Genomic DNA, 17107 nt, shown 5'->3' on the forward strand with positions numbered 1-17107 from the left:
GGTTGAGACTCTTGCTGCAAATGCTATAGTTAAATTTCAGCCAATAGTCTTTTTTTAGATAAAAATTTTAATATATTTTTCTTATTTTTGAAAGTAATATATGTACATTACAGAAACTTTTGCTATCAAATATTTGCAAAGCAAGTTAAATCTCCAGCAACCTCATCATCCAGATTAATCAGTTAATATTTAAGATCATATATATATGTATTTACATAAACACACATACACATTTCTCCAAAGATATACAAATGGCCAATAAGTATGTTAAAAATAATAGCATATGTATTTAATCTCTTAAAATACAAAGATTTGTATGCTGTGCATGTATGTGAATTTACACATACAGAACTGCATCACACTTTCCATCCTGTTTTTCGTTTAGCAATATGTCGTGACTACCATACTCTTCTGTGATGTTTTATTTAACGTTAGCTCATTCTTAGCAACTCCCAACTACAGCAAAGGCAGGGTATGATGAAAGCAGAGCTCTCCTGGGTTAATCTGAGAGAAGCCCAGGCAGAGGGCTGCCAGTGAGAACAGCGTGAGGTAATGGTGGGATGCGAGAGAGCACAGGAGGAAAGGGGGCAAATCAAAGAGACTTGTCAGAGAGAAAACAAACAGGAGTTTGATAACATATAAAGGGACAAAGAGGAAGAAAGAATCAAGGATAATGCCAATATTTTTAGCCTAGGAGACCTGAAATTTCTTTATTCCAGAATAATGACAGGGAGAAAACCACCCAGGACTATAAATTCAGGTACACTATATAGTGTAGAGAGTAATAGGTACAACCCCACTGAACCCCAAGACCCTAGAATGTGGCCCCTTGAAGCTTGAAAGGAGAACTTTTAGTCCAATTCTCATGTTCTCAGTGATATTACTAATGGAAAAGTCTGAGAAACAGAGACTCAAGGACCATGAAAACCCTAAAGATGGGAAACTGAAAGTGAATTGGAAAAGGAACTGAACAGACCAAATTTCCATCCCTAGATTCAAGACTCTGACTCCAGATTACTTCAAAAGATTCAGGATAAGTAAATTGGAATCCCTTTCTGAACCTATAATTTGAAACTCCTCTGGGCAAAAAGAGATGGTACCAAATGACTACCTTTTAAAAACTGCCACATGTTATCTTTTTTGTTTCTTTATTTTTACTTGTCAGATTGGTTACTTTAAATGGGATAAAGCTCCCTAAATATGTCACTAAATATGTATTGTCTAAGTTTTTAAAGAGAAAGTCTAACAGGGCCAGCTCTGCAGCTGGATGGCCAGGGGCACACACCCTACCACCAGACACATCTGGGCTCCAATCCTTACCCCTGTTGTGCGCAATTTCTTATTTCTGCATCTCACTCTTACTCATTTGTAAATTATTCCTCACAGACCACTGTGAGGAATAATGAGCTAATGTATACATATATAAAGTGCTTAGATGAGTGGTGGTCTGGAGTTGGCTCCTACGGACTCATGAAAGTCAACTGTGCACATCTCTTCCAAATCCAGTCCAGCAGGAGCTTGGAATCAGTACTAGTGGGAGTAGTTACACTACAGAAATCAAACAATTGCTACTACTCTTCCAGAGAGCTGGCTGTTAACCATTTACCAGCACACCACAGACCACATGACTAAATTAATCCAGAATGAAATAGCCTTTGAGACAACGTCAAGGACCCGCTGGAAAAAAAAATCTCATAATAGAAAAAATAAAAAAAGTGGGGGACTATTCTAGATTCAAATACACTAAAAAAAAAAAAACCTTAATAACCAAATACAACATGTAAAGAATTTTTTAAATATGGGGAAAGAGGAAATTCATCATTTCTTACATTAACATTAATTTTTCTTAGGTATGATAATGGTGGTAAGATTATACAGCAAAATGTCCTTACTTTTAGAAGATGTATGCTTAAGTATTTAGGGGTGAAGAGTTATAATGTCCAAAGCTTACTTTAAAATGGTTCAGAATAGAAAGTGTATGAGAGAGAGATAAAACAAATGTGGCAAATATTAACATCTGACAAAGCTAGGTGCAGGGTATACAGATCTTCATTGCAACTTTCCTACACACTTAAAATTTTTCAAATTAAAAAGTTAGGAGGAAAACAAAGGATGTAAAATATAAGAAAAAAATTAAATGGAGATTATTTAAAAAAAGAAAAAAGAGTAACTTGTCTAACTCTGATATTATCAAGCCTTTATATAAGAAAGCTAAACAAAGTCCAAGGTGGAACTTCCAAGTGATGCCACTAGACATCCTTAGCACCAAAATGTTAGTACAGTTACAATAAAGTATATCTGGTCCCTCAACAGAGATCAAGATGAGCTTACATTTCAATGGATTAAAAATTAAATCAGAGAACACATGTACTCAACTATTTGATGGCAGTCACAAGCAGTAATATCTACTTTTCTTTTTGATGGAAAGATTTTCCGGTCTATTTCTCACAGCAAAAAATCAGATTATATTTTTCATTGTAAACTCACTCTAGAAAATCAAGCCATTCAGCATTGCAGTCAAGGACTAGCTGCTCCCGAAGTTGATTCAGATGTCTGTAATTTTCTACAATAAAAGGAGAATGAAAGCGGCTCACAGCTTTTGTGCTAGAAGAGGGGAAAAAACAGAAACAAGAAATCAAGGTTACTAAGAAATCAGTAATGCCATCACTTCAGAAAACTAAAGAAGTTATTTATTATTCTGACGAACCTTTAAAGTAAATAGCTCTAAATAGAGAACATTCTTTAAGTATGATCCTGAACCTTATTGATTCCAAAGATCTTTGTTGTAAGTAAAGTACATGGAGATCAAGATCACCAGATTATGTTTGGGAAGCTTTTAAAATTCAAATTATATCCATATGGCAAAACCAAAGTTTAGAATTTCTATTTCATAAGCAAAGAGCTTTTTCCTTTAAATTACACTAAATGAAAATGCTTGCTTTAAAAAAAAAGATCAGAAGTAAATATGGCAAAATAAATCCTGACAAAGCTAGGAGTTGGATACATTGGTGAAAGTTATATTACTGTTTATAATTTGCACTTTTCTGTATGATTAGATTATTTCAGTGGGGAAACAGAAAAGCATTACAAGGAACAGCAATGTAATAATTCAGGAGGCAGTCAAAGAAGAGGATCTAACTCTTCATGATCTAACTGTAGATTCACATGACCCTAGATGGGAAGAAATACCATGTGTTCCTCTTCTGGGCATGCATACAATCTCTGTAGGGCCCAACGGCGGATTCAATAGGTCCCCAGTCAGAGTCCAGACCAAGGTTCCAACTCTGCCACTTACATGCCAGCTATGTGACTTTGGGCCGATGTAACTGACCTCTAAACATCACTCTCCTCTTCTATCAAAGGGGATAATAATTTTATCTACCTCATAGGTACTGATGAGAGGATGAATCAGACAGTGCTTAGCAGAGTATCTACGTTATCAGTGCTCAGTGTTGGGAGTTGTTCCACGGTGGTGGTGGTGGTTATTACTGTTGATGTTATTACTAAGATGAGACCTTTAAGAAGAAAAGGTCAAAGCTGAGTGATAGGCAGGTGATGACAGAGTGCACTCTGATCTTTGTTTGCACCCCAACTCCTGTAATGTGCCGTCACAATTATCTTTAATTTCGCGAGTTATTGGATTACACATATCACTGGATTAGGAGTGAGCCTTTCACATACAAAATATGACTAATGATATGCTAAACCTATCCCTGTCAAGGCTCTGATGGCTAAACAACAGATAAAAAAATCAAAATGAACCTTCCCCCAAACCATCTTATTTATTCATTCAGTTTACATCACTGAATTGTTCAAAAGACACTGGCACTGATTTATGTCTTGCTTATTGCTTTTAAAGTATGTCATCTAGATTTCTATGCAAACATATTCATCATAGCTTTCTCTTCTGACAAAACGTATTTAGTGAGACATTTCAGTGACTGTTCTTGATAGACTAACATGATTTCTTATAATTTCTCTTCACAAAGCATATTACCATTCGTTAGCTGAAGTATAGGACAAAAATAAATAAAGAATGACTGCAAAAGGAGAAAACATCCCCTATAATCAATACCTAGAACTCAATTACCGCTCTGCTAACACAGAGGGGGGAAAAGGATAGTATTAGAGCTTAAGGAATCCGTGATTATGCTTTCAGGATCCTTTAATAGTGGCCATGGATAATAAATAGTTTTCTTTTTTAATTAAAATAACTAACAACATTCGTGTATCATGTCAAAATTTTCTTCCATTCTTAACACAGAGTTCCTTGATACCATCACCAGCTACTAGTCTCTCTTCTGTTATCTTAGGCAAATGTAACATTTTCATCTCAAGTTCATGCAAACATATTAACAGGAATAATAAATATTTCACAATATTTGCCACTCACAAAAGAAAATATACTTCTCTAAAACTACTTTTTTAAATGAGGCCCTTCTTGAGAATCAATGCTTAACCAAGGAGAAAAGGCAAAGTCTCAATGTGGGTCTCTAATTTTGGTTTTGATTCATGATATGACTTACAAAAAGGACATGTAAAGAACTACTAGAGCTAGTGCCATGGAAAACATTAAGAAAAAAGAAACGCAGAGCTCAGTGAGGCAGAAAATGAAATGTCAGCTTCTTAAAAGAAATGTCAGGTATAGCATTCATCAAGAAGTTCAAACAACCAAATTAATCTTATAGTTGAAGATTCTGCAAGTTTTCCCCTCCATGTGTTAAAAGTGTCCTCTGAGGTTTCAGAAAAAAACAGTAATTTACAAAACAAGAAAACAAATGTATACAAATAAGATATCCTTTGGACAAATGTTTTAAAATCAATGGTAAAAAGGGTTTAAGATTATTATTTCTCTGGATAAAAGTTCCATGAGAAAACTGCTTTTCATGTCAAGGATGTGGTTATTATCAGTCCAGAAGCATGCAGGTACACAGATGTCTTTATAGTTCATGTTAATAAAAAAAAAAATGTATTTTTTGTGGGAATTTTTTTTTAATTGAAGTATAGCTGATTTACAATGTTGTGTTAATTTCTGGTGTACAGCACAGTGATTCGTTTATACGTATTTTCATATTCTTTTTCATTTTTAGGCCATTATAAGATATTGAATACAGTTCCCTGTGCTATACAGTAGGATCTCGTTGTTTATCTATTTTATACATAGTAGTTAGTATCTACAATGTATTTTTAAGGCGGGGAGGGTACAGCCCAAGTGGTAGAGCACATGCTTAACGTGCACGAGGTCCTGGGTTCAATCCCCAGTACCTCCTATAAAAATAAATAAATGGATAAACCTAATTACGTTCCTCCCACAACAAAAAAAAAGAAAGAAAAAGGTTATACAAAATTAAAATACATACATACATATATATATATAAAATGTATTTTTAAACTTACCTTCCAACCTTAACCCAATCAGTTGGTATACAAGATACAGCAAAATTCTTTATTTCAATCATGAACTAAAATGAATACAAATAAAGGTTACATATTTAAATGATTAATCATTATATTTTAAAATTTTCCTCAAAATTGTGCTTAGTAGTGTAGCAAATATTATTCTAAACATTCAAAGTAAACACAGTATTGTTATCGAGAGAGCTCATATATGTACAACCAAATATTGTTAATTAGGGTTTCAATACCTGGGATAAAGTATAATTTGTATTGAGCAAAAAATCTGTAATAAAGGATATTACTTGGTGCTTTAATGTTGATAACATTGTTGCATTCATACTACGAATGGTGATTTTTCTTTAACGATCTCTTTCAATTGTTAGTACCCACTTATCTTAAGAATTCTATTACTCAGTAATAAGACTGAATTTCTAAGTAAATAAAAATTTTAAATATTTTATTATTAGATGTTAAGCTTGAGATATGGTCAATCCCTTATCCTGAACTGAAGAGGATTTATTATAATAGTTTTTATCCAAGAAACCTAAGTCCTGTAAAAGTATCCTCATAAAAAGCAATGACTTCCTCAGCAATTAAGGGAGGAAGGTACTTCCTCACATGATTACTTTCCCTAGGTTTTGGTTTATTTTTTTTTTTTCTATCGAGTTATAATCATTTTATAATGTTTTGTCAAATTCCAGTGTAGAGCACAATTATTTCAGTTATACATGAACATACCCATATTCATTGTCACATTTTTTTTCACTGTGAACTACCACACCTAGGTTTTGGTTTATATGAACCATGTCTTTATAGATTCACCTGTACTCTACTGGCTCCTCTGAATCAGCCAACAAGCAGTGAAATCACTACTTCCAAAATATCTTGCATTTCTAGCATGACTTGTATATCATCCCTTCTTCCTGCTCACTTTCCTGTATTACTGCAATAAAATTCAATGTTTTATTTAAACAAAGAAATAAGCAAATAGAAAATAGACTTATTTTTGTATGAGATGGAACCCAGAAGCTTTATGGCTGCCACTAATTTCAAGATGGCTACAGAAACTTTTTCACATATATTTACAACATTTCAGATATTTATAATGTGTGTATAATTAATAGTATGAGCCTGGCTCTTTTTTTTTTTTAATGGTTTTTATTTTATTTATTTATTTTTTATTTTTTACATTTTTTATTGATTCATAATCATTTTACAGTGTTGTGTCAAATTCCAGTGTTCAGCATGTTCAGCACAATTTTTCAGTCATTCATGGACATATACACACTCATTGTCACTTTTTTTTTCTCTGTGATTTATCATAACATTTTGTGTATATTTCCCTGTGCTATACAGTGTAATCTTGTTTATCTATTCTACAATTTTGAAATCCCAGTCTATCCCTTCCCACCCTCTACCCCACTCCGTAACCACAAGTCTGTATTCTCTGTCCATGAGTCTATTTCTGTCCTGTATTTATGCTTTGTTTTTGTTTTTTAGATTCCACATATGAGCGATCTCATATGGTATTTTTCTTTCTCTTTCTGGCTTACTTCACTTAGAATGACATTCTCTAGGAGCATCCATGTTGCTGCAAATGGCATTATGTTGTCGGTTTTTATGGCTGAGTAGTATTCCATTGTATAAATATACCACATCTTCTTTATCCAGTCACCTGTTGATGGACATTTAGGTTGTTTCCATGTTTTGGCTATTGTAAATAGTGCTGCTATGAACATTGGGGTGCAGGTGTCATCCTGAAGTAGATTTCCTTCTGGGTACAAGCCCTGGAGTGGGATTCCTGGGTCATATGGTAAGTCTATTCCTAGTCTTTTGAGGAATCTCCACACTGTTTTCCATAGTGGCTGCACCAAACTGCATTCCCACCAGCAGTGTAGGAGGGTTCCCCTTTCTCCACAGCCTCTCCAGCATTTGTCATTTTTGGATTTTTGAATGATGGCCATTCTGACTGGTGTGAGGTGATACCTCATTGTAGTTTTGATTTGCATTTCTCTGATAATTAGTGATATTGAACATTTTTTCATGTGCTTTTTTGATCATTTGTATGTCTTCCTTAGAGAGTTGCTTGTTTAGGTCTTCTGCCCATTTTTGGATTGGGTTGTTTATTTTTTTCTTATTGAGTTGTATAAGCTGCTTATATATTTTGGAGATCAAGCCTTTGTCGGTTTCACTTGCAAAAATTTTCTCCCATTCCGTAGGTTTTCTTCTTGTTTTACTTCTGGTTTCCTTTGCTGTGCAGAAGCTTGTAAGTTTAATTAGGTCCCATTTGTTTATTCTTGCTTTTATTTCTTCTAGGAGAAAATTTTTGAAATGTATGTCAGATAATGTTTTGCCTATGTTTTCCTCTAGGAGGTTTATTGTATCTTGTCTTATGTTTAAGTCTTTAATCCATTTTGAGTTGATTTTTGTATATGGTGTAAGGGTGTGTTCTAGCTTCATTGTTTTACATGCTGCTGTCCGGTTTTCCCAACACCATTTGCTGAAGAGACTGTCTTTATTCCATTGTATATTCTTGCCTCCTTTGTCGAAGATGAGTTGACCAAAAGTTTGTGGGTTCATTTCTGGGCTCTCTATTCTGTTCCATTGGTCTATATGTCTGTTTTGGTACCAATACCATGCTGTCTTGATGACTGTAGCTCTATAGTATTGTCTGAAGTCTGGGAGAGTTATTCCTCCAGCCTCTTTCTTTCTCTTCAGTAATGCTTTAGCAATTCTAGGTCTTTGATGGTTCCATATAAATTTTATTATGATTTGTTCTAGTTCTGTGAAATATGTCCTGGGTAATTGGATAGGGATTGCATTAAATCTGTAGATTGCCTCAGCCTGGCTCTTGAATTTACTTTTCTATTAATAGCAACAAAGTAGCTTTCACATTAATTATAATAGGAATTAATGGTTAACTCCAAGATTTTTCATCCTTAGCAAAGACTTTGTAATTAATAATGTCCTCTTGTATAGAGAGGAAATTAACACAATTTCAAATCTGACATATCCAGCTAGAGTTAAGGGTAAAGAGTCTTAAAAATTCCCCTTTGGCTAAAAAAAAGCAACTGAGGGGAAAAATCCACAAAATAAGTTATCATTGATGAGAAAGAAAATCACTTTAAGAGTATGCTAAAAAAATTCTGCTTAAATATTATTTTGAAATGTTCTATGAGAAGACATAGTGGTCTTTTTACAAACTGGAGGAGCTATGCCAAAGGCAAGAAGTAAAATTCAAGACCGTATTAGATTATTAATATTTGAGTCTGTGGCCATACCACCCCAAATGCGCCCCATCTCGTCTGATCATTAATATGCGGGAAGGACACGTATAACACAGAGCTCCACAGGAAATACTGCCTAAGGGATAACGGAAATTTTGAAAAGAAACTAAAACTGCCTCAACGAGGCCTCTGGGCAGCCAGCTAGGCTGGGGTACTCAAGTTTTTCCCTGTAACACCACAGCACATCAGCTCTGGACTCACATCCATGCCTCACAAATTATCAGCTGCCACTGCCACAGCCCTCCAGAGCACCAGGAATAGTTTGGACCATAACCATTCAACCTACAAGTATCCAGAGTCTACTCTAAGAACCATTACAGCTCCTCAAACAAGCCAATATAGAATGGAAAAATTAGGAATCAGGAAAGCCCACGTGGACCTCCCACTTGGTAAACCTCAGGGGTCACTTCCTCAGGTGCTGGTCCTGTGTGTACTCTTCTTTTCAGCCTGTGTTTCTCCTTAGAACTGTCATCAATTAGTAGTTTTTTTTTTCTGTTCTACACTAGCTACGGAATAGAAAAGTTTCTATTTCCTTTCACAAACATTCTAAGAATAAGTTGACAGGCCTTTAGTTCGGAGACTTTATTGCTAATGAAAAAGGAAACCAGCAAAACTTGGAAATCAACATATATCTCAGAAATCTTATGAGGCTTCTCAAAGCAATTTCCCTTAGTCAGTTCGTGACTTTGCTTCTTAGGTGTTAATGTGAGAGGTCTGTCTTGATTCATTCTAACAATCCCTTATATTCTTCTGCTGGGATCCAGTTCCATCTTGGTTAACTATCAGATATTGTTACTCAAACTACAGCCCGTGGGATCACTGAGCTGGTATCATTGCTGAGTTTGCTGAAATTCTTAGCTCACTCCAGAAATTGCTCTCTGTTTTCTCTAAGACCACACTTAACCCATTCCTACTCTTCCCCCTTTTCTTTCTCATTCTCTCTTAAGAATTCTCAAATTTTTTATGTAGATGTTAAGACTTAACAGAGAACGCTTTCCATGTCTTAAACATGCTAAGCAGAGATGTGGATATGCTGCGAGTTGTGAATTAATTATTGTTTTCCTAACGATTTCCCCCCAATATTTCTTTCCTTTTCCTTAAGACTACTACTAACCAATGCTGCCCCAACTCTAAATATCACCCCATGTTCATTCCATATTTTGTTTCAAGGTTAAAAGACAACTCTCTCCATACATAAAACATGAAAGAGACTGTCACAGAAGCAGTGAATTACCTATGTAAAGGTATATAAGTTTCTGCTTCATTTTCTTTCTTTCAGTATTTTCTAAACAAATACGTACACAGTTAGACACAATAATTCACCATAGTCAATAAGGCTTAGTATTCTAATGAGCACATAAAAACTAGGAACTAAGGGGAAAAAAATGAATGTTGCCAAAAGTAACTCTGGCTTGACAGTCTATTTAACTACTAACAATAAGATCTATGTACCAAGTGGGGTTGCTATAACAGGTCTTTAAAAATATATTACAAAAGTTATATATATGGAAATAAAATTTCAGACAGAATAGAAGAGTATAAAATACGAAACATGTATATAAAACAAAGGTTTTCCTTCCTTCCTTCTTCACTTCTCAGAGCTAATCATGTTTGACAGAGTCTGTTGTTACATCTTCAAGTATCTCTAAATTTGCTGATATCTTCAGTATAAATAAACAGAATTTGATTATAACACTGCTGACTATTAAGAATTCATGTGGTGTTTGAATGAATTAGAATCATTAATTCCTCAAAAAATGTTATAAAAGCGATTCTGTACTGATGTACTATTAAGATTCTAGAGGTTTTAAAAAACTAACAAGACACCTTTTGTTAAAAACTAAGAAATTTCTTGCCTCAAATTCATCACCTTTACCTAGTACAGATTAAGAATAAAAAGATAATTTATCTTCCTTGCTAATTCTCTGTAATCCAATTACTTGATTTCCATGCTGTGCATTTTCTTAAACATCTCTGCTATATGGGTAAAGAATAACTAATCTACTATCCCTTAGGAATTCCTAATCAGTTTTCTCCATTTTTACTTTAAAGCTGCCAGCTGAATTTGGGGCTCTCTTTCTAAGCTTCATTTTAGTGTTTTATTTTGAATAGTATCTAAAATCTCTGGATTTTATTAAATAAAATCTGTGATGTTGATAATTCCTTGTGTAGAGTGAAATAATGACATGGTATAAGGATTGGAGTCAGGCTGACCTAGGCTGGAACTGAGTTTTTTCTAACTTGGGTAATTTATCTCACTACCCTAAGCCTCAGTTTTCCTTCCTGCAAAACTGGAAAAACCCCTTTCTGTATTGTTACATGGATTCAATAATATATGCTTGTTACAAGGATTCAATAATATATGTAAAGCACTTAGCACCATTCCAAACTTAGTAAGTGTTTGCTAAATGGTTAACTATATGACTATTATTATAGCACGTACACTCAGCTTTCCCCATTGTAATACCAGGTAACCACTTTTCTACTACACATCTTTTATTAAGGTATTAAGCAATTTTGATCATTTCATTTTCAACAAGTAGACCAGAACAGTGGTGCTGAGGTCACTTGTCACAGTCATAATTGTATAATGAAACCAAGAGATATTTGGTATTTGCCTGTTCAGGGAGGGCTGAGAAGTATAGATATTGTAAAATCATTTTTCTGTTATATAGAGCACTATATGGAATGCATTATGAAGTCTCTGCCTGAGTATAAATAACATCTTAAGTCCAGAAGACAGGCTAACTTAACCAATGGTCCATTAAATTAATATACATTTCTAAAAAGATTATAATTTAATGTAGACTTTCTTATTTCAAATAATCATATAAATCAACACTCCTGGCTAAACAGATAAAGTGATCTAAGTATTTTAAAAACTGATTTGAAATTAAGCCTTTCTCTCAGTTGGAATATATATTTTATCAGCCATATGATGCAATGCTTCAAGTACTCAACCACACTTAAAAAAAAGCATACTTCTTCTTGGTTCTCATTCAGATATTAATATCAAACTTTAAACAGAAGTACACATAACAAAAACTACATTCTAGACAGCACCATAATATTATGCAAGGCTCACTAAATGGAGGTTTTCACTACATACATACAAAGTTTTGGGGTTTTGTTTTGTTTTTGTTTTTTGTTTTTGTTTTTTTTTTAGTGGACACACTCCTTCAGAAGGAAGCCTTGCCATTTAATCACTTCATGATCTAATTAATGTAGGTTGTTTACTTTGTATCATTTCATCATCTGTAGGCCAGGAATCAAAGAGTTACTTCTCTCTCCTGGATTTAGGGTAAATGAATTCTATAAAGTTATTATTTATAATAGTCAAGCATTTCTATAACATAATTTCAATAAGTAATATTAAAACACATGTAACATTAAGATGCATGATTTCACCCAGAGACTAAAGTATGAAGTAAATGAGCAAACAAAATGCTGTTATTAAAGGAAAATTCTTATCAAAACAAGCTATTACAACATATTCCTAAGGAACAAAATAGAAAATCTGAAAAAAAAAAAACAACAACAAAAAACACACACAACAAAAAAAAACAACCTTTCATCCTACCCTCAGATTTTGATTTACATTTTAAAATTGCTTCTCTATTTGAGGAAAACTAACACAAAATAAAAGTGTGTTTGACATTACCTCCTGTCCTGAGACTGTCACATATTGTGCAGAAGGGTTTTTGAGTATTTTTCGTATTTCTTGCAAATGTATTTGGATCTTATAAGTAACTTCTTGAATTTCATCCTTTCTCTTTTTTATTAAAGGGAAATCAGAAAGATCACTGAATAATTCAGTTTTATCCCCAGACCTAAAAAAATGAAAAAATGCAAATACATATATTGAACCACATTACTTATATCAATTATCAATTCTTTTTCATAGCATAATGAAAGACCAAAGGGTGGGAAGTCAGGAAAACAAGGTTGTAATCTCAGCTTGTTCACTAAATATTTATGGGTCAGTTTCTTAATATCTTTGAAGAGAGACAAAATTTCCCTAACATCATTTTCGTTTTTCAAGTTCGTTAGTCTCAAGATGAAACCAAGAGATGAAATTAAATATTTGTAGTTTATTCAGAAAGTAAACACAATGCAAATACTGTCAAATCTTTTTTCTTATATATAGAGTTCCTTGTGTGATGAATTGTGAAAAAATGACTACCTCTAAACGGATACCTTTGCTTCTGTAGTTTCTGAACATAAAGCAGATCATCTCTAGACATCTAGCAAATAAGCATAAGATGCCATTTGCCATCTGTTTTTAGATTAATAAACTGCTACTGTTTGCTCAACCTGGATTTTATCTTTTCATCACCTGACACCTGGAGAAGTCCTACATTTGTTCTACATGACAGAACTGCCTAAATTTTAGGCAGCAATGTGTTTTTTCCAGCTATAATATAGAGCCTCTAGTATCCAATCATATTTGTACCTTTACATGCAACTTCTCCCATTACTTCTAGGGAAGCTTAACCATCTACACATCAAATGGCAAACACATTACTTTCACCGCTAGAAAAGAAGTAAGAATCTGCTACTTACTTGGCAGCTTGTTCGTTAAGTATCTTTAAGTAACGGTCCACTGGACTGAGGAGTTCGGGAATTTCTAAAATAACTGATTGGAGCAACTCTGACTGAACAAAGGAATTAACAGCAGGTACCAATGTTTGAAATTCTGACTTCAGATAATACAGAGTTTTGACAATCAGGAAGAACTCTTGGGTAGAACACTGAAAATAGAAATATTTTTTTACCTAAATAGCATAAGATATATGAAAATGAAGTTTAGTCAGTGGTCCTTTTAAAGTTAGAATCAGAATAAAAGAAAATTTTAATGTATTGTATAAATTAGTTAACTGAAATAAAATACTGTTGATACCTCCTAAATGTTAAATCAGTAGTTTAAACATTTTATAAAATAATAGTTTAAAGCTATAAAGAAAATAACCTGAGTCAGGCATAGGAAAGCCAATAACTTGCTTGGTATTTTAAAATTTAAAACATTGACCATATAACAAAAATTGACCATATAACAAAAAATACAGTAAACAATGTCACAAACGAAAAAGAACAACTCTGGGGAAATAGCTGCAAAATACAGATAGAGCGATAAAGGGCAAAATTCTCCCAAGTATAATGAGGTTTTGCAAATTGACATATGAAAGGTGAATAATCCAAAGAATAATGGCCAAGAAAACTGAATATGCAGCTCATAGGGAAAAACGTCCAATAAGCATATGATTAGCTTCACATATAATTATGAAAAGCAAATTAAAATGACAAGGTAGCGTTTTTCACTTATCAGAATGTCAAAGATTTAAAAGTTTGATAATAGCTAAGTCACACAGGGTATGAAAAATAACACTTTTATATACTATTAGTAAAGGCTTAACCTTTTTAAAGAGCAATCTGTCATAGATTCGTAATAAAAAGTGCATATACCCTTTGACTAAACAATTGTATTTTTAAGAATTTAACAAAATACGTTTTACAAGTAGTGAAAAAATATGTGTATTTGAATATTTATAGTAGCAGTGTTGATGATAATATTAAAAAGTGAGTAAGAAACAAATATCTAGCAACTGAGATCTTATTAGGAAAAACTCATTCAATTTAACACTATAAAACAGTTAAAAAACTAAGATGTCTGTAAATACTGATGTACAGATTGATACGGAATTTCATATCAACATATATTGAATATACACAGTATATTTTTACACTATGTACTATATATGTATTTACACAGTAAAATTTCATTTGTGATTCTTTAAATTATATATATTATTCTACTGAAATAAAAGCATAAATTAAAAATTTCAGGAAAGGTACACATGTAACTTATTCCAGTTACCTCTGGGTACTGGATATGCTGGAGGGTAGTAAAGGGAGACTTTCTACTCTTTATTTTACATCCCTGGATGCTGTTGTAATTTTATAACATGACATGAATAATTTTTTTTTGAAGTTTTGGATAAAGAAAGTGACTCAACACATGCATGTGATTTCACTCTATCTTGAAGCTATAGTCCAGGATTGTTTAGAAAGAAATGAAATCTCAAGAATAATTAGGAGAAAAAAATAATAGCAACAGCCCCTTCAAAGCCACAAAGTAAATGGACAAGTGGTAATCGACTTGGAAGACTCAGGATATTTGAATCTCAAGCAGACCATGAGGAAAACTAGGACCCAATTTGAGTTACACCAAGAATCCTAAAAGACTCTGGAACTGGTGGTATAAATTACCTTTGGAAGTGAAAGCTGTGGGTAGGGGAGTTGGGAGGGGAAAAAACAACTGGTTGAAAGTGAGTTCAAGGGGGAAGAGTATAGCTCAAATGGTAAAGCGCATGCTCAGCATACATGAGGTCCTAGGTTCAATCCCTAGTACCTGCTTAAAAAGATAAAATAAATTAAATAAATAAATAAACCTAATTACCTACCCCCCCCCAAAAGAAAGTGAATTCAGCAGCCATTAAATCCCTCAGTCCCTATTCCTCGCCATGCCACCGAGCAACCACCATTTTCCTACCTTACAGAAGACTACAGGTGACCACTGAACAACATGGAGGTTAGGGGTGCATACCCTCCACACAATAAAAAAATCTGAGTATGACTTTATAGTTGGCCCTCCATATCTGTGGTTCCGCCTCCAAGAATTCAACCAACATGGATCATGCAGCATTATTAATACGTATTTAATGAAAAAACTCTGAATGTAAGAGGACCTGAACAGTTCAAACCCATGTTGTTTAAGGGTCAAGCGTAATTTTATTTTCAAGAGAAAGTAAAACATGGGTATCTCAACTAGCTTCAGGTACAGTGAAGGATGAGTGTACACCAGAATTAAGGGATTAAAGGAATGATTGCAAACCGAATGCTGAGATTCCTGGCTATCCCTATTTAGCTCCCAGAATATTGACAGCCATTTAGAAGGCCAAAAGAATCCCTGGGGAAATCTCACAAGCATAAGAGGAAAATTCTCCCAATAAATGAACCATCAAGGTCGCTCTATAGTTCACCCCCTATTTTGCAAGCCACATTCAACTACATAGATTTTGCTATCAGCATTTTAGTCCTCCACTCTTTAAAAATGATCAGAATAAAAAGTCTAATGAAATGCAAAAACTAAAACAAATAATCAACCAATCAATCAACCAACAAATACAAGGAAGAACAGAGCCTATACAGGTAGAAGAAAACTTCTAAGAAAGAAATTGAATAATATCCTCAGTTAAACAGAGAATATTGAAATAAGAATATATAAATAAACAGAGAATCATGAAATAAGAATGACATGCTATTTTCTTTTAAAAAGAACTTTCAGAGAACAAGAAAACAACCAAAATTCGTAGAAATTAAACTTGAAAGCAGAAATAAAAAATGCAACAAAAGAGGTAGAAGATCAAGGTGATAAAATTTCTAAGAAGGCAAAGCAAAACTGTAAAGAGATGAAAAATACAGAAGGTTTGATAATCAGTCCAAAAGATTCAATCAACTCAAATAATAGAGTTGCAGAAAGAAAGAAATCATCAAAAAAAGTAGTTCAGAAAAATTTCCCAGAACTTGGTTGCCAGATTAAAAGGGCCCAATACAATGGATTACAATGGAAGATAAACAAAACTGGTAAACCTTTAGCCAGAATCATCAAGAAAAAAAGAGGACCTAAATTAATAAAATCAGAAACGAAAAAGGAAAAGTTACAACTGACACCACAGAAATACAAGGGATTATAAGAGGCTACTATGAGCAACTATACGCCAACAAAAAGGACAACCTAGAAGAAATGGACAATGTCTTAGAAAGGTACAATCTGCCAAGACTAAACCAGGAAGAAACAGAAAATGTAAATAGACTAATTACCAGTAATGAAATTGAATCAGTAATTTAAAAACTCCCAACAAACAAAAATCCAGGACCAGATGGCTTCACAGGTGAATTCTACCAAATATTTACAGAAGGGTTAACATCTATTCTGAAACTATTCCAAAAACTTTCAGAGGAGGGAACACTTCTGAACTCATCTGATGAGGCCACTGTCACCCTGATACCAAAACCAGACAAATATATCACAAAGAAAGAAAATTACAGGTCAGTATCACTTATGAATATAGATGCAAAAATCCTCAACAAAATACTAGTAAATCAACTCCAACAATATCTTAAAAGGATCATACACTATGATCAAGTGGGATTTATCCCAGGGATACAAGATTTTTCAATATCCACAAATCAATGTGATATACCACACTAACAAACTGAAGAACAAAAATCATATGATTATCTCAATAGACACAGAAAAAGCTTTTGATAAAATTCACCATCTATTTATGATAAAAACTCTCCAGAAAGTGGGCATAGAGGGAAATACCTCAACATAATGAAGGCAATATATGACAAACCCA

The 17107-nt window shown here is 33.7% G+C and overlaps 1 protein-coding gene across 1 annotated transcript in view; it reads right to left on the bottom strand.

The window, feature by feature from the left end:
- Positions 1–17107, bottom strand: part of MSH3 (mutS homolog 3) — a 137599-nt gene that overhangs the window by 46702 nt on the left and 73790 nt on the right. Inside the window, exons 14-17 of the mRNA XM_072958444.1 lie at positions 13248–13435; positions 12346–12514; positions 5398–5462; positions 2488–2604 (exon numbers count right to left, since the gene is read on the bottom strand). Of these exons, the coding sequence (XP_072814545.1) occupies positions 2488–2604; positions 5398–5462; positions 12346–12514; positions 13248–13435 (539 nt within the window). The remainder of the gene's footprint in view (positions 1–2487; positions 2605–5397; positions 5463–12345; positions 12515–13247; positions 13436–17107) is intronic.

The sequence above is a fragment of the Vicugna pacos genome, chromosome 3 (assembly GCF_048564905.1).
Source record: "Vicugna pacos chromosome 3, VicPac4, whole genome shotgun sequence".
NCBI lineage: Eukaryota > Metazoa > Chordata > Mammalia > Artiodactyla > Camelidae > Vicugna > Vicugna pacos.